Below are 27,628 nucleotides of genomic sequence, written 5' to 3' on the forward strand. Positions count from 1 at the left end.
GGACTACAGTGTTAAAAATACCACCGGACTAGCCATGCCCAAGCATCATCTCTAAAGAAGGTGGCAGAGTTCGTCATGGAAAGGTCCATCATAATAGATACCCATAAAAAGAGCTCGTGTATTTTCATATTACAGGTATAAGCCTTTAACCTGAAAATTCTCACACCAGTCACAAATCCAAACCAGTGAAATTTCCATACAAGAAAAGCAACCTTTACCTTCTCAGCAACTGAATAGACACTTCTTACTATTTTGACCATTGCTTACTCTAATCCTTTAAACTATGTTGGCAAAATCTTTTAAGTCGTGGTATCCCACATGTTATGTTCTCTGTGCCATAACCACATTTGAGCTTTCAATAATTCCTTAAATAATTCCTTCAGTCATCCCTCACCAAGCACTTCCCTAATGCCAAACTCTCCTTTGCAAAACTTATTTAGGCCAGGGGTTCCCAACCTGGTGTCCACAGACCCATTGCTGAGTGGTATTGCTTCAGGGCATTAAAAAGTTGGGAACCCCCTGATTTAGGCACCTCACATCTTAAGAACACTTGTACAAGTAGCAAAAGCAGAGTTTAAATTGTTGAGGAAGAAATAATCAGAAAGAAAGGGAAAAAAAATTCATATTTTATCCAGCGATGTTTAAATAGGTTTAGTTTGTTCTCACCAGTAATCATTCCACCAGTTGGTTTAATGCTAAGAAACTGCTGGTCATGCTTAGCTCTTTCTTCCACTGTAATGGCACAGATATCCAGGCCCCCTGTTTCAAAAGAACACAAGGAGTTCAGACAATATCCCATTGGCCTCTTAACAAGAGCTATTTCACCAAAACATCTTCCATTGTCTTTTAATCTTATAGAATTGCACTGCATTTCAAATTGTATTTCTCATCATATCAGTAGAACATCCGGCTGGGTGATGAAAATGTATTATTGTCGGATGCTCTGTTTCAGCAAGAGACCATATTAGAACACCTTCAAGTAGGAATAGTGGGTTTACATACATACCAGCAATTTTGGGTAAAACACTAACATTGAAGTAATTTGTTTCAGATTTTCAAAATGGGAAGGAGGTAAGGAATTTACCTCCTAAATCTCAGAGAAGCAACAGCTGTCTGCTTAACTGCATTATCTAATATTAAAAGCAGCACAATACTACTGTCTAATTCTTCTAATCTTACTTTTCTGCAACAGCTGGAGGAAAACGCCTATTCCGCCTGCTTGCACCTATTACATGGAAGGCTTGAGGCTATGTAAAAATCAAAATCCCTGGAAGGTAAAATTTCAGTTAAGAACAATTAATAAACGGTATTGTACACAGCACTTACCCGCAAAAGCTGTTGGAAACTGAGCCATGCTTCCTTTTATTTCAAGTCATTAGCAGATTCCTGCAAGAGATTAGTAACTTTTAGTTGAGACGCTGAGTCTGAAGATAATGTTTCCATTCTACTGCTTAAATGAAATACCACACACAAGATTATATCGAGCTAATAGTGCGCTGTAATCTGTTGCTGCACTGCACTGCAAGTTGTCCAGTAGACCACATGTGAAATACAATGTTTGTTTCTGCATGCCTGCCAGAAATTAAAAAAAGACTTAACTGGGCTTGTGGTTTTCTTTAATTAAAACTCAACAACTAAATTCAAACCACAAAAGCCGAATAGTTGCAAAAGGTTATGTTTAGTTTCTATTGCTATGCATTTCCTGAATATGGTGATGGACTAGTATCAATCATGGGCTGCAGACAGAGGACTAGTTATATGATTGAGACAAGCCATCACCATTTTGGCTGCATTCAAAACCAAAACCATAATACTTTTTAAAAGACATATCTGTTTGGCCCAGAGTGAGGAACGAGCCGAGGTTTGACTGATTTAAGTGCCGTGTTGTATTGGAAAGGTTGGGTATGGGTGCAATCAAACCAGCAGAGCCTGTTTGTAGATACAATATCATTTCTGTTTTCCAATTCATTAGATGCCCATCAACGAGATTTACAGGAAGATGTTGTTTCCTGCTTTGCATTGCTGCGCTGCAGGGTATTCAGCCCGGGACCACCTCTCATTGATGTTTTGTTCCCTTAGCCCTGGTACATCTGGTGGCAGAGCAGTGGCAGGGATGGCTCCCTGCCACCCACTGCAGTTTCCAATGGGGTTCCCCAATTTCTGCCCTTCCTCCTCAGCCACAGCCAAATGCTGCTCTTTTCTGCCTCTTCAGCCACTGTTCTGGTGCCCTCCTGAGCCTCACCCATACTAGTTAATGGCATTGACAAGCATGGAATTAAGTATTCCTAACAGTTCCCCCATGTAGATCTCAAGACCAAGGCAACCATTGGTTAGTTCATTGTCTTAACCTAGGCCTTTATTATTACATCTGTAACAGCCAGCCCGCTGTTCAGGCCTTGAATGTCATTGGAGATGCAGAGTGAAGTCATTGTTGCTTATTTCACAACAAACAGATAAGCCTTCAAGACCTCACCAGGCCAGGCAGCGTTTCTAGAAAAGAGTACAGTCGATGTTTTGGGTCAAGACCTTCGTCAGGACTGGAAAAAGATGAGGAGTCACTGTAAGAAAGTGGGGGAAGGGGAAGAAAAACCACAAAGAGAGAGGTGAAACTGTGTGGGGGGCAAAGGGTTAAAGTAAAAACTGGGAAGTTAATTGGTGAAAGAGATACAGGGCTGGAGAAAGAGAAATCTGATAGGATAGGACAAAAGGCCATGGAAGAAAGGGGGAGGAGCACCAGAGGGAGGTGATGAGCAGGACAGGAGATAAGTCGAGAGAGGGAAATGGCAATGGGAAATGGTGAGAGGGGGCATTACCGGAACTTTGAGAGATCGACATTCATACCATCAGGTTGGAGGCTACCCAGACGGAAAACAAGGAGTTGCTCCTCCAACCCAAGTGCGGCCTCATTGCAACAGTAAAGGAAGCCATAGACGGACATGTCGTTATGGGAATGGGAAATGGAATTAAAATGGGTGGCCACTGGGAGATCCTGCTTTTCCTGGCAGATAGCGTGTAGGTGCTTGGCAAAGCAGTCTCCTAATCTGGGTTGGATGTCACCAATATAAAGGAGGCCATACCAGGCAAACCAGATACAGTAGATCAATCAGCCCAACAGACTCACAGGTGAAGTGTCACCTCACCTGGAAGGACCGTTTAGGACCCTGAATGGTAGTGAGGGAGGAGGTGTCGAGGCAGGTGTGCAACTTGTCCCACTTGCAAGAATAAGGATAATACGTGCCAGGAAGGAGATCTGTGGGGAGGGATGAATGGACAAAGGAGTCACACAGGGAGCAACCCCTGCAGAAAGCAGAAAGTGTTGGGGGGGGGGGGGAGAAGATGTGTATGGTAGATGGTGGTGGGATCCCACTGGAGAAGGCAGAATTTATAGAGTATTATGTGCTGGATGCAGAGGTGGGGTGGTAGGTGAGGACAAGAGGACCTCATGTGATTTGGGTGGTGAAGAAAGCTTCTGGTATGCTGGCCTTTATAAATCAGAGCATTGAGTATAGGAGTTGGGATGTAATGTTGAAATTGTACAAGGCATTGGTAAGGACAAATTTGGAGTATCGTGTACAGTTCTGGTCACCGAATTATAGGAAAGATGTCAACAAAATTAAGAGAATACAGAGAAGATTTACTAGAATGTTACCTGGGTTTCATCACCTAAGTTACAGAGAAAGGTTGAACAAATTGGGTCTCTATTCTTTGGAGTGTAGAAGGTTGAGGGGGGACTTGATAGAGGTATTTAAAATTATGAGGGGGATAGATAGAGTTGACGTGGATAGGCTTTTTCCATTGAGAGTGGGGGAAATTCAAACAAGAGGACATGAGTTGAGACCAAAGGGCAAAAGTTTAGGGGTAACATGAGGGGGAACTTCTTTACTCAGAGAGTGGTAGCTGTGTGGAACGAGCTTCCAGCAGAAGTGGTTGAGGCAGGTTCGATGTTGTCGTTAAAAGTTAAATTGGATAGCTATACGGACAGGAAAGGAATGGAGGGTTATGGGCTGAGTGCAGATATGGGTGGGACTAGGTGAGAGTAAGAGTTCAGCATGGACTAGAAGGGCCAAGATGGCCTGTTTCCGTGCTGTAATTGTTATATGGTTATAAGAGGAACTCTATCCCTGGTGGGGAGGTGGGAAAATGGGATTGGGAGACTGGGAGACCACTTCACTGAGCACCTATGCTCTACCTGCCAGGAAAACCGCATCTCCCAGTGGCCACCCATTTTAAACCCACTTCCCATTCCCAGTCTTACATGCCAGTCTATGGCCTCCTCTACTGTTGCAATTTGGCCACACTCACGTTGGAGGAGTAACACCTTATATTCCGTCTGAGTAGCCTCCAACCTGGTGGCATGAACATTGATTTCTCCAGCTTCTGGAATGCCCCCTCTCCTTCACCATCCGCCATTCCCCTCTCTCATCTTATCTCCTTATCTGCCTATCACCTCTCCCTGGTGCTCCTCCTCCTTTTCTTTCTTCCATGGCCTTCTGTCCTCTCCTATCAGATTCCCCTTTGTCCAGCCCTGTATCTCTGTCACCAATCAACTTACCAGCTCTTTACTTCACCCATCACCTTGTGGTTCTTCCTCCCCTCCCCCAACTTTCTTACTCTGACTCCTCATCCTTTTTATCGAGTCCTGGTGAAGGGTCTCGGCCCGAAATGTTGACTGTACTCTTTTCCATAGATGCTACTTGGCCTGCTTAGTTCCTCCTGTATTCTGTGTGTGTTGCTTGGATTTCCAGCATCTGCAGATTTTCTCTTACTTGTGATTGGGCTTTGAGATCCTGAGCTTAGTAAAGCAAACCAACTTCCAAATTTTTGAAGCTGATAAATTGAAATCAAGAAAAATACAGCAAAGTAATATTTCTCTTATTTTATGCTCAGCTAGCTCATCCTAAGATTAACCCATCCTTAAAATTCACTCATTATCAATCCATTTGTTTATTTTCTCCTTGACATTCTTACAAAATTTTACAGATCATTAATAATCCTTGTACGTGACAACCTCCAAAGTATATGAAGATCATCAATTCTTCTGTACTGTAATCATAGAATCTTTTGATTAGCACATGCAAAAATCTAGATTCAGGTCAAGAGCATATACCCTGAAGAGTCAAAATGTAAACTTGGTAACAGGACATATACGAATTGTGGAAATCCTGGGCTTTTACATGCACATGAAGATTTGCTGGTATTAGAGAGGGACCAGAGGAGGTTCACAAGAATGATCCTGGGAATGAAAAAGTTAATGTATGAGAAGTATTTGATGGCTCTGGGCCTGTATCCTCTGGAATGTAGAAGAATGAGGAGCAATCACATTGGAATCTATCAAAAATTGAAACGCCGAGATAAAGTGAACATGGAGTATGTGTTTCCTATAATGGGCGAGTCTAGGATCAGAGGACACAGCCTCAGAATAGAGCGTTATCCATATAGAACAGAGATAGAAACATAGAAACATAGAAAATAGGTGCAGGAGTAGGCCATTCGGCCTTTCGAGCCTGCACCGCCATTTATTATGATCATGGCTGATCATCCAACTCAGAACCCCGCCCCAGCCTTCCCTCCATACCCCCTGACCCCTGTAGCCACAAGGGCCACATCTAACTCCCTCTTAAACATAGCCAATGAACTGGCCTCAACAGTTTGCTGTGGCAGAGAATTCCACAGATTCACCACTCTGTGTGAAGAAGTTTTTCCTAATCTCGGTCCTAAAAGGCTTCCCCTCCATCCTCAAACTGTGACCCCTCGTTCTGGACTTCCCCAACATCGGGAACAATCTTCCTGCATCTAGCCTGTCCAATCCCTTTAGGATCTTGTACGTTTCAATCAGATCCCCCCTCAATCTTCTAAATTCCAACGAGTACAAGCCCAGTTCATCCAGTCTTTCTTCATATGAAAGTCCTGCCATCCCAGGAATCAATCTGGTGAACCTTCTTTGTACTCCCTCTATGGCAAAGATGTCTTTCCTCAGATTAGGGGACCAAAACTACACAACACTCCAGGTGTGGTCTCACCAAGGCCTTGTACAACTCCAGTAGTACCTCCCTGCTCCTGTACTCGAATCCTCTCGCTATAAATGCCAGCATACCATTCGCCTTTTTCACCACCTGCTGTACCTGCATGCCCACTTTCAATGACTTGTGTATAATGACACCCAGGTCTCGTTGCACCTCCCCCTTTCCTAATCGGCCACCATTCAGATAATAATCTGTTTTCCTATTTTTGCCACCAAAGTGGATAACTTCACATTTATCCACATTAAATTGCATCTGCCATGAGTTTGCCCACTCACCCAACCTATCCAAGTCACCCTGCATCCTCTTAGCATCCTCCTCACTGCTAACACTGCCACCCAGCTTCGTGTCATCCGCAAACTTGGAGATGCTGCATTTAATTCCCTCATCCAAGTCATTAATATATATTGTAAACAACTGGGGTCCCAGCACAGCCTTGCGGTACCCCACTAGTCACCGCCTGCCATTCTGAAAAGGTCCCGTTTATTCCCACTCTTTGCTTCCTGTCTGCTAACCAATTCTCCACCCACACCAATACCTTACCCCCAATACCATGTGCTTTAAGTTTGCACACTAATCTCCTGTGTGGGACCTTGTCAAAAGCCTTTTGAAAATCCAAATATACCACATCCACTGGTTCTCCCCTATCCACTCTACTAGTTACATCCTCAAAAAATTCTATGAGATTCGTCAGACATGATTTTCCTTTCACAAATCCATGCTGACTTTGTCCGATCATTTCACCGCTTTAACAAATGTGCTGTTATCACATCCTTGATAACTGACTCCAGCAGTTTCCCCACCACCGACGTTAGGCTAACCGGCCTATAATTCCCCGGTTTCTCTCTCCCTCCTTTTTTAAAAAGTGGGGTTACATTAGCCACCCTCCAATCCTCAGGAACTAGTCCAGAATCTAACGAGTTTTGAAAAATTATCACTAATGCATCCACTATTTCTTGGGCTACTTCCTTAAGCACTCTAGGATGCAGACCATCTGGCCCTGGGGATTTATCTGCCTTCAATCCCTTCAATTTACCTAACACCACTTCCTTACTAACATGTATTTCACTCAGTTCCTCCATCTCACTGGACCCTCTGTCCCTTACTATTTCTGGAAGATTATTTATGTCCTCCTTAGTGAAGACAGAACCAAAGTAATTATTCAATTGGTCTGCCATGTCCTTGCTCCCCATAATCAATTCACCTGTTTCTGTCTGCAGGGGACCTACATTTGTCTTTACCAGTCTTTTCCTTTTTACATATCTATAAAAGCTTTTACAGTCCATTTTTATGTTCTCTGCCAGTTTTCTCTCATAATCTTTTTTCCCCTTCCTAATTAAGCCCTTTGTCCTCCTCTGCTGAACTCTGAATTTCTCCCAGTCCTCAGGTGAGCCACTTTCTCTGGCTAATTTGTATGCTACTTCTTTGGAATTGATACTATCCCTAATTTCTCTTGTCAGCCACGGGTGCACTACCTTCCTTGATTTATTCTTTTGCCAAACTGGGATGAACAATTGTTGTAGTTCATCCATGCAACCTATAAATGCTTGCCATTGTATATCCACCGTCAATCCTTTAAGTGTCATTTGCCAGTCTATCTTAGCTAATTCACGTCTCATACCTTCAAAGTTCCCCTTCTTTAAGTTCAGAACCTTTGTTTCTGAATTAACTATGTCACTCTCCATATTAATGAAGAATTCCACCATATTATGGTCACTCTTACCCAAGGGGCCTCTCACGACAAGATCGCTAATTAACCCTTCCTCATTGCTCAAAACCCAGTCCAGAATAGCCTGCTCTCTAGTTGGTTCCTCGACATGTTGGTTCAAAAAACCATCCCGCATACATTCCAAGAAATCCTCTTCCTCAGCACCTTTACCAATTTGGTTCACCCAGTCTACATGTAGATTGAAGTCACCCATTATAACTGCTGTTCCTTTATTGCACACATTTCTAATTTCCTGTTTAATACCATCTCCGACTTCACTACTACTGTTAGGTGGCCTGTACACAACTCCCACCAACGTCTTCTGCCCCTTAGTGTTACGCAGCTCTACCCATATCGATTTCACATCTTCCCTGCTTATGTCCTTCCTTTCTATTGCGTTAATCTCTTCTTTAACCAGCAACGCCACCCCACCTCCCATTCCTTCATGTCTATCCCTCCTGAATATTGAATATCCCTGAACGTTGAGCTCCCATCCCTGGTCACCCTGGAGCCATGTCTCTGTGATCCCAACTATATCATAATCATTAATAACAATCTGCACTTTCAATTCATCCACCTTATTACCAATGCTCCTTGCATTGACACATAAAGCCTTCAGGCGCTCTTTTATAACTCTCTTAGCCCTTGTACAATTATGTTGAAAAGTGGCCCTTTTTAATGCTTGCCCTGGATTTGTCAGCCTGCCACTTTTACTTTTCTCCTTTGTACTTTTTGCTTCTATGCTCACTTTACACCCCTCTGTCTCTCTGCACTGGTTCCCATCCCTCTGTTGTGAACTAACCTCCTCACGCCTAGCCTCTTTAATTTGATTCCCACCCCCCAACCATTCTAGTTTAAAGTCACCTCAGTAGCCCCCGCTAATCTCCCTGCCAGGATATTGGTCCCCCTAGGATTCAAGTGTAACCCGTCCTTTTTGTACAAGTCACGCCTGCGCCAAAAGAGGTCCCAATGATCCAAAAACTTGAATCCCTGCCCCCTGCTCCAATCCCTCAGCCACGCATTTATCCTCCACCTCATCGCATTCCTACTCTCACTGTCGCGTGGCACAGGCAGTAATCCCGAGATTACTACCTTTGCGGTCCTTTTTCTCAACTCCCTTCCTAGCTCCCTATATTCTCCTTTCAGGACCTCATCCCTTTTCCTACCTATGTCATTGGTACCTATATGTACCACGACCTCTGGCTCCTCACCCTCCCACTTCAGGATATCTTGGACACAATCAGAAATATCCCGGACCCTGGCACCAGGGAGGCAAACTACCATCCGGGTCTCTGGACTGCGTCCACAGAATCGCCTATCTGACCCCCTTACTATCGAGTCCCCTATCACAACTGCCCTCCTCTTCCTTGCCCTACCCTTCTGAGCTACAGGGCCAGACTCTGTGCCGGAGGCACGGCCACTGTCGCTTCCCCCGGGTAAGCTGTCCCCCCCAACAGTACTCAAACAGGAGTACCTGTTGTTAAGGGGCACAGCCACCGGGGTACTCCCCATCACCTGCCTTTTCCCCTTCCCCCTCCTAACCGTGACCCACTTGTCTGCCTCCCGTGGCCCCGGCGTGACCACCTGCCTTCCACTCCTCTCTATCACCTCCTCGCTCTCCCTGACCAGATGAGGAAGAATTTCTTTAGAGCGTGATGAATCTGTGAAAATCATTGCCACAGACTAGTTATAGAGACCAAGTTTTTGGGTATATTTAAAGTGCAGGTTGATAAGCTCTTGATTAGAAAGAACATCAACAGGGAGAAGGAAGGAGAATGGGTTTGGGATCAGCCATGATGGAATGGCAGAGCAGATTCAAAGGGCTAAAGGACCCAATTTTGCTCCTACATCTTACAGTTTAATACAAAGATCAAATTTATAGCACTGGGTGAAGAAGTATGAATAATAGAGGGAATCTGCAATAATAAAAGGTAATGAAAGAATAAAAGGGTGGGGGGTGGGATTGGAGCAAAGATTATGAGTGGATTTACATGGGGATAGTGGCTAAATTACTAGAGAAGCATTCAGAGGCCAGGGTTAATTAATTTAGAAGCAGCAGTATCTGCAACAGCTGGGGAATTTCAACTCCATTAATTAAATAAAATCTGGAGCTGGTATTAGCAATGATAATCATGAAACATTTTCCATTTATGACCTTCAGGAAAGGAAATCTGTTACCTTTTCACAGCCTGGCCTGCCTATGACCTTGGTGTTTCAACACCATTTTGAAATAACTATATAGATCACTCAGCCATGGTCAATAAGGGAAAAAAAATTCTGGCCTATCCAGTATAACAAACCTACTGTGAATTAAAGGTTAGATTTTCTCAACATATGATATTCTGCCGGTGCTGGCAATCCAGAGCAACACATACGAAATGCTGGAGGAACTCAGCAGGTCAGGCAGCAACCATGAAGGGGAATAAACAGTTGACATTTCAGGCCAAGAAGAGTCTCAGCCCAAAATGTCAACTGTTTAATCCCCTCCTTAGATCTTCTGAACTTATGACAGAGAAAATAGAATTGTTTAAAAACTAGTTAACAAAGAAAACACAAAGAAATTAGGAATGTGCTAGCATTTTGTTTGACAAATAGGCTTTTCTGAGTACATACAAGATTAGTGGCAAATTAATTTTGAAAACAAGTACAGAATAGGATATAGTATCACATGCCTGAAAATAGATGATAATTGGAAGATTTTCTTTGCATCAAGAAACCAACTACTCTTCCAGACATTGAATTTCCAGGAAACTCAGTTGCAGGATTATACCATTACTGATAAGGAAGCTGTGACAAGATTGATCAAAAAGAAGAGCAGAAGTTGACAAGAACAGATAGCCGCGCAGAGAAAAGGCACTGAAGGAAACGGGCACTGAAATTAGTCATTCTGGCAGTGATCCTTGGTTAATTAGAGGACAAGTTATAGTACACCACTGAAACAAAAAGCAGAACAAAAATCAGAGTGCAATTCATCCATTTTGTTCTGGGTGTGGGGCAGAAAGAAAGTGATCTTGTTTAACTGGAATCCTTCCACATTTGGTTACAAAATGGAATTTTACATGATTTCTAGTCATAAATAAAGCTAATTAAAACATCTTGATGAATGCTCCATAACTGTTAGGCTGGGTAACAGCTTCATCCCGCAGGCTGAGACTTCTGAACACCCCGCCTCCACCCAGTACACATTACTTATGACAGCACCAGTAGCATTTTATGCCGTATATTTAACTCCATGTCATATATGCATTGTATATCAACTTTTACATCAGAAAAATTTTATGTTATTATTACTGTATTAATATTATTTTATGTACTCTGATACATGTACCGTGTTTTGCACCTTGCTCCCAAAGGAACAGTGTTCTGTTTAGTTGTATACATATGTACAGCTGAATGACAATAAACTTGAACAAATGTAGACATAGTTGTGCACCAGTCTGATCTTGTCCTGAAATACAGTAGGTATTATTCACATTGTCAAATAGCATGAGATGCAAATTTCCTGACAAAATCAAGTTTTTGAGAAAGGAGAAGTTTCAATCAAGTATAGGGTGATGAGATTCATGTAGCAAGTCTAGCAGAGAAGTAGCAAACAAAAGCAAGACAAGACTAGAAAATGTACTGGAAGATAAGTGTCTGTGCCAACATGATAAAGCAAAGCTCAACACTCAGGGACGGGAACAATTTCCATAATCAAATACTTCAGGAGTAGAAGGCAAAATGTGACCTGAGAATATGCAAAGCATAATACTGAATTTACACAGATCAATACTAATTTTCATTTAACATAATCTGCATAGTCCTGTCAGTAATGACGTTTTCAAAAAAGGGTACAGAGTGTTACAGGATAAATAAATGGCAGTAACTGATGGTTAAAATAAAGACTACTATAGACAATTGAAGGTCCTGTAACAAAATTAAGTTGGAACAGGATATCTTGCAATAACGGCTTCCCATGACTGAGGACAACAAAGAATGTAAGATAGCTTACATCCGATAGCATCCATGGAGAGGAATAAACAGTTGGCATTTCAGGCCAGACCCTAGACTGAGGTTCCTGATGAAGGGTCTCGGCCCCAAACATTGACTGTTCATTCACTTCCATTATTGCCAAGTTCCTTCAGCATTTTATGTGCATTGCTCTGGATTTCCAGCATCTGCAGAATCTGTTGTGTTTAAGATATTTGTCACTTGTAATAATATTTGAATAGTTTATCCAGACAAATGATCACAGCAGTTAGCATTACTGCATTCCAGAAAATCAGGTTAAGGATGATTTAATACATAGCTGAACAGACCCCATATGATCTTTTTCTGCTTAAGTATACACATCTGGTTTCCCACAGATTTTCAGTAATACTAAGAGAAATATATCCTACTGAAAGGATATGAATGACTTGGGTCATCTCAGTTATTCATTACTATACATTATATGCTTCATACTGGAGAAATAATACGTTCGATCTGGTGATGCTTCCAATGTTGATTTGTCAAGGAAATGCCAGATAAACTGCTTACAAACATGACAGCTTAACCAGGTTTAACAAGTAGCTCCTACAAAATGTCATAAACACAAAAAATTCTGCATATGCTGAAAATCTTCAGACAGACACACACATCCGGAGGAACTCAAAAGTTCCGAGAGCATCTATAAGACTGCATAGATCTATACAGTCAAAGTTTCATGCAGAGATTAGTCTCTGCCTGAAACTTCAAGCACCTTTGCTACTCTGTCCACCACAAGATACATGTTTCCTGGTGGCCATCTATTTAAGTTTGACTTCCCATTCTGACATGTCAGTCCATGGCCTCCGACTGCCGCAATGAGGCCACACTCAAGTCAGAGCAGCAACACTTGATGGCATGAATATCGGTATCCCTAACTTCCAGTATTTTCTCCTGCCTCCCCCTTCCCTCTTTTTTTATTTCCCATTCTTGCTCACTTCTTATCCCTTCTCCTCACCTGCCAATCACCTTCCCTGGTGAATCTCCTCCTTCCCATTCTTTCGTGGCCCACTATCCTCTCTTATCAGATTCTTTCTTCTTCAGCCCTTTACCTCTTCTACATTGTTGTGTATTTAATATTTCAGTAATATTTGAGCAATCTTGCAAATATATTGCTGATTAAGCATTCTTTGTTTAATTCATTACAGGATTTATGTATAAGTAAGTGAATTGCATACGTCAAGACACAAATCGTGATACCTGTGTGTCTCACTAAATTAAAGAACACATTTCACATTTCAGATCCTTGTTTTCCTTCTATTGTTAGTTTAATATCTTGAGGTTACAAATGACACATATCCCCTTCCAGCTTCTTATTCGTCTCCCCTTTCCCCACCCATCTACCTTCCCCCTCACTTGGTTTCACCCATCACCTGCCAGACTGTACTCCTTCCCTCCCCCTACATTCTTATTCTGGTTTCTTCCCCCTGACTTTCCAAGGGTCTCAGCCTGAAATGTCACGTGTTTATTCCTCGCCACAGATGCTGTCTGGCCTGCTGACTTCCTCCAGCATTTTGTGTTCCATATAAGACAGAGGAGCAGAATTAGGCCACTCAGCCTATTGAGTCTGCTCCACCATTCCATCATAGCTGATTCATTATCCCCCTCAATCCCTTCCTCCAGCCTATTCCCATAACCTTTGATACCCTTCCCAATCAAGAACCGGTCAATCTCCATCTCCCTCTCAAATTAAAAGGATGAAAAAAATGGAGCCCAACAACCTATACAATTGTTGCATACGTGTAGCAAGTTATTAAATATCTGTTAAAAGAGGGACAGAGGATAAAAATATTTTCCAATGAGTACAGTGAGCATCATTGCAAATTTCAACAAAAGGCAACAGCTGCACACACAAAATACAGGAAGAACTCATGTCAGGCAGCATCTAACATATAACAATTACAGCATGGAAACAGGCTATCTCGGCCCTTCTAGTCCTTGCCGAACCCTTACTTTCACCTAGTCCCACCGACCTGTACTCAGCCCATAACTCTCTATTCCTTTCCTGTCCATATATCTATCCAATTTAACTTTAAACGACAACATTGAACCTGCCTCAACCACTTCTGCTGGAAGCTCGTTCCACACAGCCACCACTCTCTGAGTAAAGAAGTTCCCCCTCATGTTACCCCTAAACTTTTGTCCTTTAACTCTCAACTCATGTCCTCGTTTGAATCTTCCCCACTCTCAATGGAAAAAGCCTATCCATGTCAACTCTATCAATCCCCCTCATAACTTTAAACACCTCTATCAAGTTCCCCCTCAACCTTCTACGCTCCAAAGAATAAAGACCTAACTTGTTCAACCTTTCTCTGTAACTTAGGAGATGAAACCCAGGCAACATTTTAGTAAACCTCCTCTGTACTCTCTCAATTTTATTGACATCTTCCCTATAATTCAGTGACCAGAACTGTACACAATACTCCAAATTTGTCCTCACCAATGCTTTATACAAATTCAACATTACATCCCAACTCCTATACTCAACGCTCCGATTAATAAAGGCCAGCATACTAAAAGCTTTCTTCACCACCCTATCCACATGAGATTCCACCTTCTGGGAACTATGCACCATTATTCCTAGATCCCTCTGTTCTACAGCATTTTTCAATGCCCTACCATTTACCATGTATGTCCTATTTTGATTAGTCCTACCAAAATGTAGCACCTCACATTTTTTCAGCATTAAACTCCATCTGCCATCTTTCAGCCCACTCTTCTAACTGTCCTAAATCTCCCTGCAAGCTTTGAAAACCTACCTCATCATCCGCAACGCCACCTATCTTAGTATCATCTACATACTTACTAATCCAATTTACCACCCCATCATCCAGATCATTAATATATATGACAACAACATTGGACCCAGTACAGATCCTTGAGGCAAACCGCTACACACCGTCCTCCAATCTGACACACAGTTATCCACTACTACTCTCTGGCGTCTCCCATCTAGCCACTGCTGAATCCATTTTACTGCTTCCATATTAATGCCTAACGATTGAACCTTCCTAACTAACCTTCCTTGTGGAACCTTGTCAAAGGTTCTATGGAAATAAATAAACAGTCAATGTTTGAGGCCGAGACCCTTCTTCAGTTCTGTAAAGAAATATGGTAAATGCCAGAATAAAAAGATGGGAGGAGGGCAAAAGAGGCTAGCTGAAAGCTGATAGGTGAAGTCAAGTGGGTAGCAAAGGTAAAGGGCTGGAGAATGATTCTCATAGGAGAGGAGAATGGACCATAGGAGAAAGGGAAGGAGGAGGAAACCAAGGGGGAAGAGAAAGGCAAGTGAAAAGAGGCAAGAGGCCAGAGTAGAGAGTAGAAAAGGGGAAGAGGAGGGAATTTTTTTTGAACTGGAAGGAGAAATCAATATTTATCCCATCAGGTTGGTGGCTACCAGATGAATGTAAGGTGTTGCTCCTTCACGGCGAGGATGCCCTCATCATGGCACAAGAGGCGGCCATGGACCATCATGTCAGAACTAGAGTGGGAATCAGAATTAAAATGTTTAGCCACTGGGATATCCCGCTTTTGGCAGACTCTATGAAGCGTTCCCCCAATTTACGGTGGGTCTTACCAATGTAGAGTCCATAGGAAGTCAAGATAACAGTAGGAAGATCTAGAAAGGAGAGGGAGGTGTCAAAAATGGACCAAGTGAATTTAGGGCAGGATGGATGCTAAAAGCAAAGTTGATGAAATTGGTAAGCTTAGCATGGGTTCAAGAAGCAACACCAAAGCAGCCATCGATGTAGCAGAGGAAGAGTTAGAGAACATTACCGGGGAAAGTTTGGAGCACAGACTGTTCATTGTAGCCAACAATGAGGCAGGCATAATTGGAGCCCATCCTCAAGTCTGTAGAAAATGGGAGGAGACGAAGGAAAAATTGTTGAGGGTGAGGACCAGTTCTGCCATATAGATGAGGGTGGTGGTAGTGGAAGGGAACTGGATGGTTCTTTTAGTGAGAAAGAAACAGAGAGCTTTGAGGCCTTCTTGATGGCAGGATAGAGGTGTATAGGGACAGAACATCCATGGTGAAAATGAGGCAGTCAGAACCAGACAATTGAAAGTTACTGAGGAGATTGAGAGCATGAGAAGTGTCACGGATGTAAGTGGGAAGGGACTAAACCAAGGGGGATAGAACTATTTCTTATTTCTATTAAGTTTAAAAGTTACAAAAATACATCTGTAATGAGGTATTAAAACTTACGATGCAAACTTAGTTGAATTAAAATTATATTTCCTGCTAGAAGATGGAAGGATTAGATTCTTACAAATTCAAGAAGCCACTTACAGTGAATAAAGGCTCCAAAACAAAATGAATGTTAACACTGAAAGGTCACGGCAATTATTTTCCAGAAAAATCTAGTTATTTCAAGATTAAACAATAAAGGGAGATCAGAAGCATGGGTTTTCACTGACTACCCATGTGAATAAGCAACACGGCCACATAGAACAAGGTGACCAGCTTCCAGGTTGTGACACAATTCCATGCAATCCATTACTAGCCCAGAGATACATCCTTTCTCATCAATATGAATCTCTCAAATATGCACGTCAGCATCCATCAGGTAAACTACAAGGGCAATTACATTACTTCCATTTTACTAACTCATCATTCCACAATCTTCTCTGTGAACTGCTCAATGTTAATATACTCGAGACAGGAACAGTGAAGGCCTTTAAGAAGCTCTGGAGTTTGTAATCTAAGCCATGGTCTCGTGAAGCTTCCCATATCCAATGTGATGCGAAGGCAGAGGAAGAGATAACAGGAACTTTTAATTTACTATCTAAAATTGCTACTGGCAAAGTCACTGAATTAGATCAGAAACCTTGAATGCCTTGGGAGAGTGGATTGGAGTTTCAAAAATCACAATAAAAAAAGAGCAGTCGGTGTAAAAATGAATAGGTCACTGTGAAAGTCAATTTCAAATTGAGGATATACTTGCATATATAATGAATTGAACTCCCAGTTAATATCAGCCAAAATACTAACTTCATAAGGTATATAAATGCACAAGGAGTCTGCAGTGAAAATGAAAAGCTGGGACAAAGGTTTGCTGATTCCAACAGCACAGCTCTGCAATCAGATGGGCTACTTCAGAAATTTTCCTACAGCCAATGCAAAATTATCAAAATGAGAAAGCATAAAAGTGATCAAGGGCACTTTTGTTTTCAAGGGTAGTTTCGTTTATTGTCCCATTTTTCCTGTAGTGAATCAAAATTTACAATTTTGTTAAAAATAACAGCCCCCAAAAATTGCAGAAAAACTCTCCCAAAACAATTATTGTAAAACAAGTGTCAAGTTTCCACACTGAAAACATCAGGTACTGTAGTCATCCTATCCCATTTTAATATGCTCATCTATTTATTCCTGAAACCACTGATCCTTCTTTTCAACCACCCAGATAAATACATCACGATGCTATATTGCCATCCACTATTATCGTCCTTCCCCATTCAAGATAATTAAAGGTAATATATTGTACCAGTCATAAAGGTAGCTGATTGAAAGCTATTCCATTTGTCAATTAGGTTTTAAACCCAATAAGGATGATTTGTTGTAGCCTGTCAATGTATTAAATAGTAGTACAGATTCAGTCCACATTGTTAAAGTATTTACAGTGAAACAGATGAGCATTACCTCAGTGTAAAGATTTAATCTGGGGTCAGCAGCACCATCAGATTTCCAAATGGACAATGAACCAACTCATGAGCACTAAACTCACCGTTTTGCTCCCTTTTTGCACTATTTAATTTTAGATATACATTTCTTATTGCAATTTATAGTTTATTTATTTCACTCAACTGCTGCTGAACAACAAATTTCATGACAAGCAATAAGTGATATTAAACCTGATTCTGATTTTGCGTACAAAATTGGATTAATGCAGCCAAAACAGTCAGATAGAGCAGAAATCGAAAACAACCATATCCCTTCATCGTACAAATCTATACAGTATATTCTACTGAAAAAATGACTACTTAAAAAACCAATATACCTGGATTGGAAACAACAGGAATTCTACAGATGCTGGAAATTCAAGCCATATACATCAAAGTTGCTGGTGAACGCAGCAGGCCAAGCAGCATCTATAGGAAGAGGTGCAGTCGACGCTTCAGGCCGAGACCCTTCGTCAGGACTCAGGGTCTCGGCCTGAAACGTCGACTGCACCTCTTCCTATAGATGCTGCTTGACCTGCTGCGTTCACCAGCAACTTTGATGTATGTTACCTGGATTGGAGTTATTTTTTTTAAATGAAACAACCTTTTCAATTACAGTATTTGAGTAACAAAGAGTTTAAATTAAATTGAGTACACCAGTTTTATCAGCGGTCTTTTCCATTACAGGGATGAATATGACAATCAAAAGCTTAAAAGGCAAATTGTTGTAACTACCGATTCGGCTAGCGGCTCAGTATAGGGGATGATAACCCCCAGCCCGGCCAAACTTAAGAAATCTCGTTTGGGTGGATGCTGCTCAATGTGTCCCCTGTTACAAGTCAATATCACAAAATAACAAACAGTACACAATATGCGATTAAACGATTGAGATTTATAATTCTTAATTTGACTATGTGGTTAGTAAAGAAAAAAAAAGAAAAGGGCCCATTCTCATGGAACAGTCTAATGTGCAGGCATTAGAGTTCATTGGTAAAGCCGTTAGTCCACCATTGACCTCCTCCGATCGTTTCTGACTTCAGATCCTCACTCCAACTTTACTCCATCTGGCAGTCTACCAACTCTCTCTATTCGCAACTTCTCTCCTCATCTCTCCCCGGCAAAAAGACTACGAAATCTGTGCTCCCAAACATACAAGGAAGAACAACATCCTGCTCATTGGCTAACAGGCCCCGTTATCTCTCGTCATAACCCAAACGTTGCTGCTACAGAGAAACCATTACCTTAGCAGTGGAACATTACGGACAGGCCATTACATGAGCAGTAAAATCTTACAGCGTGTTACATTTTATTTTATATCTATCTGGAATTTGGATGTCACTCAAAAAGACAAATGTAAACTATCAAAATTGATAGGATGTTAAGGGAGAACTGAAAACAACAGCCAATGAAATTTATTCAGCGCTTTGAAAACGTCATTATAAACTTGCTTATTATTGTCACGCACTGAGGCAGTGAAAAGCTTGCCTTGACCACCGTCAGTAGTCCATTGAGATACAAGTGTCCCCCGCTTTTCGAACGTTCGCTTTACAAAACCTCACTGTTACGAAAGACCTACATTAGTACCGTTTTCGCTTTCAGATGGTGTTTTCACTGTTGCGAAAAAAAAATTCACTGCGCGATAAAAAAATCAGCGCGCGATAAAATCAGTGTGTGATAAAATCAGTGTGCGATAAAACGCAGCGCACCCCGAGCAGACATTCTCCCCCGGATTCGGAACTGCTTTGCTTTAACACGTGCCTGTGAGCAGCCGTTTGCAAGATGAGTTCTATGGTATCTGAAAAGCCTGAAAGAGCTCATAAGGCTGTTACACTTACAGTAAAACTAGACATAATTAAGCATTTTGATCATGGTGAACGTTTGGCTTGTGGAAGCTGACGAACATGATGTTGAAGAGCTTTTGGCATCCCATCACCAAGAACTGACAGATGAAGAGCTGATGCAATTGGAAGAAAAAAAGGATAACAATCGAAACCGAATGAGTAATGATAAAGTACGACTTTAATTTTGAAAGGGTACGTCGGTTTAGGGGATATTTGCAGGATGGTTTGAGTCCTTATTAAAGAACTGTGTGATAGAAAAATGCACGAGGCTCAGCAGTCAAAGCAAGTCTTCCACATCAGCCACAGCAGACAACAAACCTCGACCTTCGACATCGAGGCGGGCAGAGATAGAAGAAGATGAGCTGCCTGTTCTAATAGAAACAGGCAACGAGATGACACCCCAGTGTCCCACCACCCCAACCCCCAGGCCACGGACAGATACCGATTCGCCGAGAATGCAAAGGTAGCCGGGAGGCACACAGCACATCTTCAAGAAAAAAGCCAAAATAAACATGCTAATTAATTAGGTGCCGCCGACACGTAATTGTCGGCCCAGATCAGAGACGACGCAATCGGAAATCGGCAATGATCTGGGCCGACAATTACGGGCTGCACCTAATTAATCAGCATGTTTGTCTTGGCTTTTTTCTTAAAAATGTGCTGTGTACCTCCCGGCTGCCGCTGGACCCCTGCGTTCTTCCCGGAAGGTGGGGGCCACTGCACCACCCAAACTCCGACAAGTCTAACACACCATCGTGTGCTCGGCCCTGTCTTCCCGATTCCGGTAAGTGATACTACACTGTACATACATTATTTCTACTTTATATCGGCTGTGTATTTTTACGTGTTATTTGGTATGATTTGGCAGCTTCATAGCTTAAAGGTTACTGGAGAGAGTGTTCTTGCCAACAGCGCTTGCGTGAGATTTTCGCTTCGGCGAACAGTTCAGTAATGATTGTGGAAAAGTATTTCTACTTTATATAGGCTGTGTATTTATCACATCATTCCTGCTTTTACTGTATGTTACTGTTATTTTAGGTTTTATGTGTTATTTGGCATGATTTGGTAGGTTATTTTTGGGTCTGCGAACGCTCACAAAATTTTCCCATATAAATAAATGGTAATTGCTTCTTCGCTTTACAACATTTTGGCTTACGAACCGTGTTATAGGAACGCTGTACCTTCAGATGGCAGGGGAAACCTGTACTACAAAGTTAACAGTGCAAAGTACAATAACAGAATGCATAAGGATAACTAATATAGTAAGTGCAATGCAAGTACAGTGGTGCTAGAAAGTTGGTGAACCCTGTAGAATTTTCTCTATTTCTGTATAAATATGACCTGAAGTGTGATCAGATCTTCAATCAAGTCCTAAAAACAGATGATGAGAAACCAATTAAATAACACAAAAATTATACTTGTTCATTTATTTATCGAGAAAAATGATCATGATATTCTGAGCTGTTGTTCACAACTCTGCAGTTACCATATCAAGCCATGATGCATCTGGATAGGATGTATTCTATGATATGCCAATAAAAATTGGTTAAAAGTCAAAGGTGTCATGCCAAATTTCTTCAGCCTCCTGAGAAAGTAGAGATGCTGATGAGTTTTCTTGACTGTGACATATGCATAGTGGGACCAGTACAGGATGTTCACTCTTAGGAACTTGAAGTTCTCAACCTTCTCATCCTCAATGCCATTGATATAAACAGGAACATGTGCCCACCCTCCTTCCAGAAGTCAATGAGCAGCCCTCTTGCTTTGCTAACTTTGAGGAAAAGGCTGATATATTGCCTCCTTATGCAACTGGATCCTTGACTTCCTCACTTGCAGACCCGAGTCAGTTCAGAATGGCAACATCTCCACAATCACCATCAACACATATGCACCACAAGGTCATGTGCTTAACCCTCTGGCTGATAGAATTAATGATGGCTTTGTGGCTAAGTTTGCCAATGATACGAAGATACGTGGAGGGAACAGGTAATGTTGAGGAAACAGGGAGTCTGCAGAAGGAACTAGAACAAATTAGGAGAATGGGCAAAGTAGTGGCAGATGGAATATAGTGAAGGGAAATATATAATTAAGCACTTTGCGAGAAGGAATAAAGGTGTGTACTATTTTCTAAACAGGAAACAAATTCAGAAATCAAAGACGTAATGGATCTTGGGAGACATCATGCAGGATTCTCAAAGGTTAACTTGCAGGTTAATTTGGTGGTAAGGAAGGTAAATGCATTTTTAGCATTCATTTCGAGAGGACTAGAATACAAGAGCAAGACTTTATAAGGCGTTGGTCAGATGCATTTGGAGTATTGTGAGCAGTTTAAGGCCCTGTATCTAAAAGATGTGCTGGCATGGGAGAGGTTTCAGAGAAGGTCCACGAGAATGACTCCGGGATTAAAAGGATACATGTATAAGGAACTGTCGATGGCTCTGCACCTGTATTTGAAGATTAAAAGAATGGGGGGAGTGGGGTGCTGTATCTCATTAAAACCTATCAAATACTGAAAGGGTTAGATAGAGTGGATGTAAAGAGGGGAGTCTAGGACCAGAGGGCATAGTCTCAGAATAGAAGCACAACTCTTTAGAACTGAGATGAGGAGGAATTTCTTTAGCCAGGGGGTGGTGAATCTGTGGAGTTCATTGCCACCGACGCCTGTTGAGGCTATATCATTGGGTATAAAGCGGAAGTTGATCGTCTCTTGATATATAAGAGGAACAAAGGTTATGGGGAGAAAGCAGAAGAAAGGGGTTGAGAAGGATAATAAATAAGTCATGATTGAATGGTGGAGCAGACTCAATGGGCTGAATGGCATAATTCTGCTATGTCTCAAGGTCTAATGGAAGGAACCCTGTGGGGTAGTGGTGTTGAGAATAATCATGGCAGAGGTGTTGCTGCCCATCTTTACTGCCTGCAGCCTGTTGGTTACAAAGTCAAGGACCCAGTTGCAAAGAATATAGAACATAGAAATCTACAGCACATTACAGGCCTTACGGCCCACAATGTTGTGCCAACCATGTAACCTACTCTAGAAACTGCCTAGAATTTCCCTAGCGCATAGCCCTCTATTTTTCCAAGCTCCATGTACCTATCCAAGAGGCTCTCAAAAGACCATGTTGTATCTGCTTCCACCACTGCTGCCGGCAGTGCATTCCACGCACCCACCACTCCCTGTGTGAAAAACTTACCCCTGACATCCAAGCACCTTAAAACTATGCCCCCTCATGTGAGCCATTTCAGCCCCGGGAAAAAACCCCTGGCTATCCACACGATCAATGCCTCTCATCATCTTATACACCTCTATCAGGTCACCTCTCAAAGGGAGCCACTGAGTCTCAGTTCCAAGGAAGATCTAATACAAAACCACCTCTGAAGTAACATAAAAGGGTCTTACAGGCAAGCAATTGCTGGAACATAGTAGATCCAATGAAATTACTGGATAAAACCATCAAGTTCATCCTTGCATTTTGTGGAGCAAGAAAGGAAGAAATAATAAGATTCAGTCTTTCAAAGAAAGATTAAAAAAGGAACCATTATTAAAGAAAACATGAATAACAAAGAAGTAGTAAATACAATATAAAATTCAAGTTGTGCAAAACTAGTTACTCAGTCAACTGAAAAAAGATATCAGACATAATCAAAAGGGATATTAATAAATCCAAACTAAATCTGGAATGAAAACAACAGGAATTCTGCAGATGCTGGAAATTCAAGCAACATACATCAAAGTTGCTGGTGAACGCAGCAGGCCAGGCAGCATCTATAGGAAGAAGCGCAGTCAACGTTTCAGGCCGAGACCCTGACGAAGGGTCTCGGCCTGAAACGTCGACTGCGCTTCTTCCTATAGATGCTGCCTGGCCTGCTGCGTTCACCAGCAACTTTGATGTATGTTGCTTAAATCTGGAATGATATGCCCTTTGACAAAAGAACAATACTTGAAATTTATTCCCCCTTGAAATGCATGATACATCAACAACGAAACAATGATGAGGAATTCTGACAAAACTCTTTATTAAATATCAATTTTCCTGGCTAAGGCAACTTAAAATAATTATTAAATTTGAGAAAATCCCTCTAGCACAATTCTCACAACTCCAAGGAGGCCACCACGACCAAAATTCAAACCCTCAATAATTGAATTTCAGCCAGTCCGTACATATAGTCATGTCATAGATTAGAGCTTTCATTCATCAAAGCAGTGTTACACATGTAGTGTTGTATTGCTGGTCCCCACTAGAGGGATCGTAATTTAGCAACAACCTCAGTTCAAAAATGCCAACCGACATAGCATGTGACAGTGAAAAACAACCATTAAAATTAAAGCAACATCAGTACAAAACTTAACAATTCACTTTAAAACACACTAGTTCTACAAGTCATCATTTAGTGTAGCAAGGAACAATTTTCTAAACACAAGAGATTCTACAGATAGAAAGGGAAAGACGCCAGGCATCTCCCCCTTGTCTCAGGCCTGAAGAAGGATCTCAGCCCGAAACATCAACTGTTTACTCTTTTCCATCAATGCTGCCTGGCCTGCTAAGTTTCTCCAGCATTTTGTGTGTGTTGTTTTGGACTTCCAGCATCTGCAGATTTTCTCGTGTTTCAGATGCTGCACATGCTGGAAATCCAGAGTAACACACACACACAAAATGCTGGAGGAACTCTGTGGGAAAGAATATAGAGCCAACTTTTCAGGCAGAGGCCCCTCATCAAGTCTTGATGAGGGGTCCTGGCCCAAAACGTCAACTTTAATTTACAGAGTTTAATGTTTTCTAATCAGCACACTACTGATGTCTACCATAATTTACAGAACCAACAGATGATATTCCATGTCAAAAAAAAGCATTTATAGGAACTTGCATACTCAGCACTTGTGACACATCGCAGCTTGATGCAAATTACTGAAGTATATCTTATAAACCATACAGAATGGAGGAAAAGGAAGGTAAATTTCAATGAAATAATTTAGAGATGCATGTACAAAATGGTTGAAAATTTGCAATTGCTATATATTTTAGAACTGGATGTTTTTTGTAAACTGAAAACATTTAATCTTTAGACAATGTAGCTGAACAGGGAAGCAACAATTCCAAAGCAAAATTTTGCTGATGCTGTAAATCTGAAAACGGAAAATCCAGAAGTTGTGAAGCAACATTATTATAAGCAAATGCAAGACACATTTTCAATATCATCTGTAAGCACTTTAATAAATACACTGCCAGATTTGATCAAAACTTCTCTTCATCCCAGTAGCTCAAATGCTTGTGAAATCACTTAATTATTTTATTAGGTTTTTTTAAGACTGAATTATGCAGAAAAGAAAAATATCAGAATCAAAGGGAATGAATATTTTCATTTCACTTCACAGTACCTGAAGACAATGTCAAAACCCAATGGGCTTATCATATAGCTGGTTTACTATTTGCGGGGTTTACATCATAGAGAAAAAATAAAGGAAGGAAAGAAAAAGTGATGCTGGAACTCACACCATAAATGCTGGGCGGGGGTGGGTGGGCACGCAGAGCAGTTACTAAAGGCTGACTTCATTCTACACAATTGTCCTACTGGATTCAATCGCAGGCAAAGAACCAGAATTTTAATCTCCACCAGCTATGCACCAGTGGCTGTGGTCGCTTCTCCGAATGTTCACCCAGAGAGGTCTGGCACCCGGCTAGGCTCATTGCCTGGTACTAGATCCATTATGGCCTTTTCACTAATTGGCCTACTACATATTGTGTCAAGAATCCATCCTGGACATACTTAAAAAAATTCTGCCTCATCTAAACCCTTTCAAAATTCCAAGTGAATTTATTATCTAAGTACAGGTGTCCCCCGCTTTTTGAATGTTTGCTTTATGAAACCTCACTGTTAAGAAAGACCTACATTAGTACCCTGTTTTCGCTAACAGAAGGTGTTTTCACTGTTACGAAAAAAGGCAGCGCGTGCCCCGAGCAGCCGCTCTCCCCCCGGATTCGGAATGGCATTCTCGCCGGCACTGCCTAAACACATGCCTGTGAGCAGCCGTTTGCAAGATGAGTTCTATGGTATCAGAAAAGCTTGAAAGAGCTCGTAAGGGTGTTTACACTTAGCGTAAAACTAGACATAATTAAGCATTTCAATCGTGGTGAACCAAGTAAGGACTAAGTGAGTTTGGCTTGTGGAAGCTGACGAAGATGATGTTGAAGAGGTTTTGGCATCCCATGACCAAGAACTGATAGATGAAGAGCTGATGCAATTTGAAGAGGAAAGGATAACAATCGAAACCGAATGAGTAATGATAAAGTATGACTTTAATTTTGAAAAGGGTACGTAGGTTTAGGGCATATTTGCAGGATGGTTTGAGTGCTTACAAAGAACTGTATGATAGAAAAATGCACGAGGCTCAGCAGTCAAGCAAGCCTTCCACATCAGCCACAGCAGACGATGAACCTCGACCTTTGACATAGAGGCGGGCAGTCATAGGAGAAGATGAGCTGCCTGCTCTAATGGAAACAGATGACCATGAGATGACACCTCAGTGTCTCACCACCCCAACACCCAGGCCACGGACAGATACCGATTCGCAGAGAATGCAGCGGTAGCCGGGAGATACACAGCACATCTTTAAGAGAAAAGCCGAATTAAACATATTAATTAATTAGGTACCGCCCAGCATGTAATTGTCGGCCCAGATCAGAGGTGACGCAATCGGCAATCGCCTACTCCTGCACCTATTTTCTATGTTTTTATGTTTCCGTTCAAGGGCTTTGTTGTTTCCGTAACAGGCTGTGACGCAACCAGTCAATATATTCTCCACTACACATCTATAGAAGTTTGTCAAAGTTTTAGATTTCACTCACAATTTTAAAGCTATGGGGATAAAACAGGGAAATGGAACTAATGTGTTGTGCAACAATGAACACAGAATTTATTTAATTTTTGTTTCTAACTATATTTTTCTGGAGCTAATCAGTGACAGGAACAATGAAAAACAGCAAAAAGGCTACTGTCTCGCAAAGGAGGACTGAATCAAACAATCAAGGAGGCAATGAAATGAGTCTCTGAGTGGTGAGCTTTGGATGAAGAATAACTTGAGGAGATTGTAGTAAAGGAATTTGGACATTTTGCTGCTTTTAAAGAATTTTACCTACGTACTTTTGGCTGAGCAGAGTTAAAGACACAAGTGCTTGACATTGTCAAACCAACCTAATGACTGAATAGGCTTGAAGTATATTCCTCTAATTCAGATTGGGAAAAAAAAATCGGCTTTTAATCTGGACCAACAATAGAAAATAAATTTAGGGGATGGGGTTTGTGGGGTAAATGGGTTGGAAACAAGGATCAGACAAGACTGTTGAGAGTTTATAAGGTAACTAGAAGGAAATACAAGAAAGCCTTGATTAAGGAAAAGTTACAGATTGTGTAAGACTCAGGTTAGATTGTGTTCAGTTCTGGTCGCCTCATTATAGGAAGGATGCGGAAGCTTTAGAGAGGGTGCAGAGGAAATTTACCAGAATGGTGCTTGGAATAGAGAATGTGTCTCCTGAGGAAAAGTTGATTGTGCTATAGTTTTTCTACTTGGAGTGAAGGAGGATGAGAGGCAACTTAATATAAAAGTGCATAGGATTATGAGAAACATAGATTGAATGGACATCTTCTTCCCAGTACACCAGTGGTCAATTCCAGAACACATCCAGTTAAGACGAGAGGAGCAAAGTTTAGCAGAAATATGTTTTTTATTAAAATAAACAGAGCGCAGTAGATGGTTGGAATACACTGCTGGGGGGAGGGCACATGCTGATCTCAGATAGGCACATGGTTGAAAGGAAGATGGAGGGTTCAGATTCAGATTTATTTAATTACATGCACATCAAAACATACAACGAAATGCATCATTTCCCAAGGAGATGATAGGGGCAGCCCACAAGGGTCACCACACATTTCAGCACCAACACAGCAAGCTCACCACGCTCAGCAGAATAACACAGAACACAAAATGAAAAATACTAAACAACATGCAACACCAGCAAAACAAGCCTTGTATCACCCTCCAACCAACCCATGCATACACAGTCCTCTAACCCCTGCCCAGGAACCCTTTGGCCTCCAGCTGACTCATGGGTTTGCAGACATCGGGCCTTCAACTTCTCCAGAGGACTGAGGACTCCGGCTATGTGCTGTATAAGAGGGAAGGGAAGGAATGATCGTGGAGTAGGTTTATATGGGTTGGCACAACATTGTGGGCCAAAAGGCCCCGATATTGTTCCATGTTCCATGGTCCCTCAAGTGCCAGCCTATTTCCTTCATAAGTTATTGGTCATCTCTGCTTCCAGCATGTTCACTGGGAACAAGATGAGGCCATTACTGCATAACAAGTTCTTCTTGTATCCCATTTCAATTTCTTAACC

The 27,628-nt window shown here is 41.7% G+C and overlaps 1 protein-coding gene across 3 annotated transcripts in view; it reads right to left on the minus strand.

Annotated features, from left to right (window-relative positions):
* itsn1 (intersectin 1 (SH3 domain protein)) overlaps positions 1 to 27,628 on the minus strand; it is a 241,208-nt gene that overhangs the window by 177,488 nt on the left and 36,092 nt on the right. For all 3 annotated transcript variants that reach the window (XM_063050322.1, XM_063050321.1, XM_063050323.1), the window contains exons 2-3: positions 1,327 to 1,386; positions 667 to 759 (exon numbers count right to left, since the gene is read on the minus strand). In XM_063050322.1, coding sequence (XP_062906392.1) covers positions 667 to 759; positions 1,327 to 1,354 — 121 coding nt within the window. In that variant the 5' untranslated portion in view covers positions 1,355 to 1,386. The remainder of the gene's footprint in view (positions 1 to 666; positions 760 to 1,326; positions 1,387 to 27,628) is intronic.

The sequence above is a fragment of the Mobula hypostoma genome, chromosome 6 (assembly GCF_963921235.1).
Source record: "Mobula hypostoma chromosome 6, sMobHyp1.1, whole genome shotgun sequence".
Lineage (NCBI taxonomy): Eukaryota > Metazoa > Chordata > Chondrichthyes > Myliobatiformes > Myliobatidae > Mobula > Mobula hypostoma.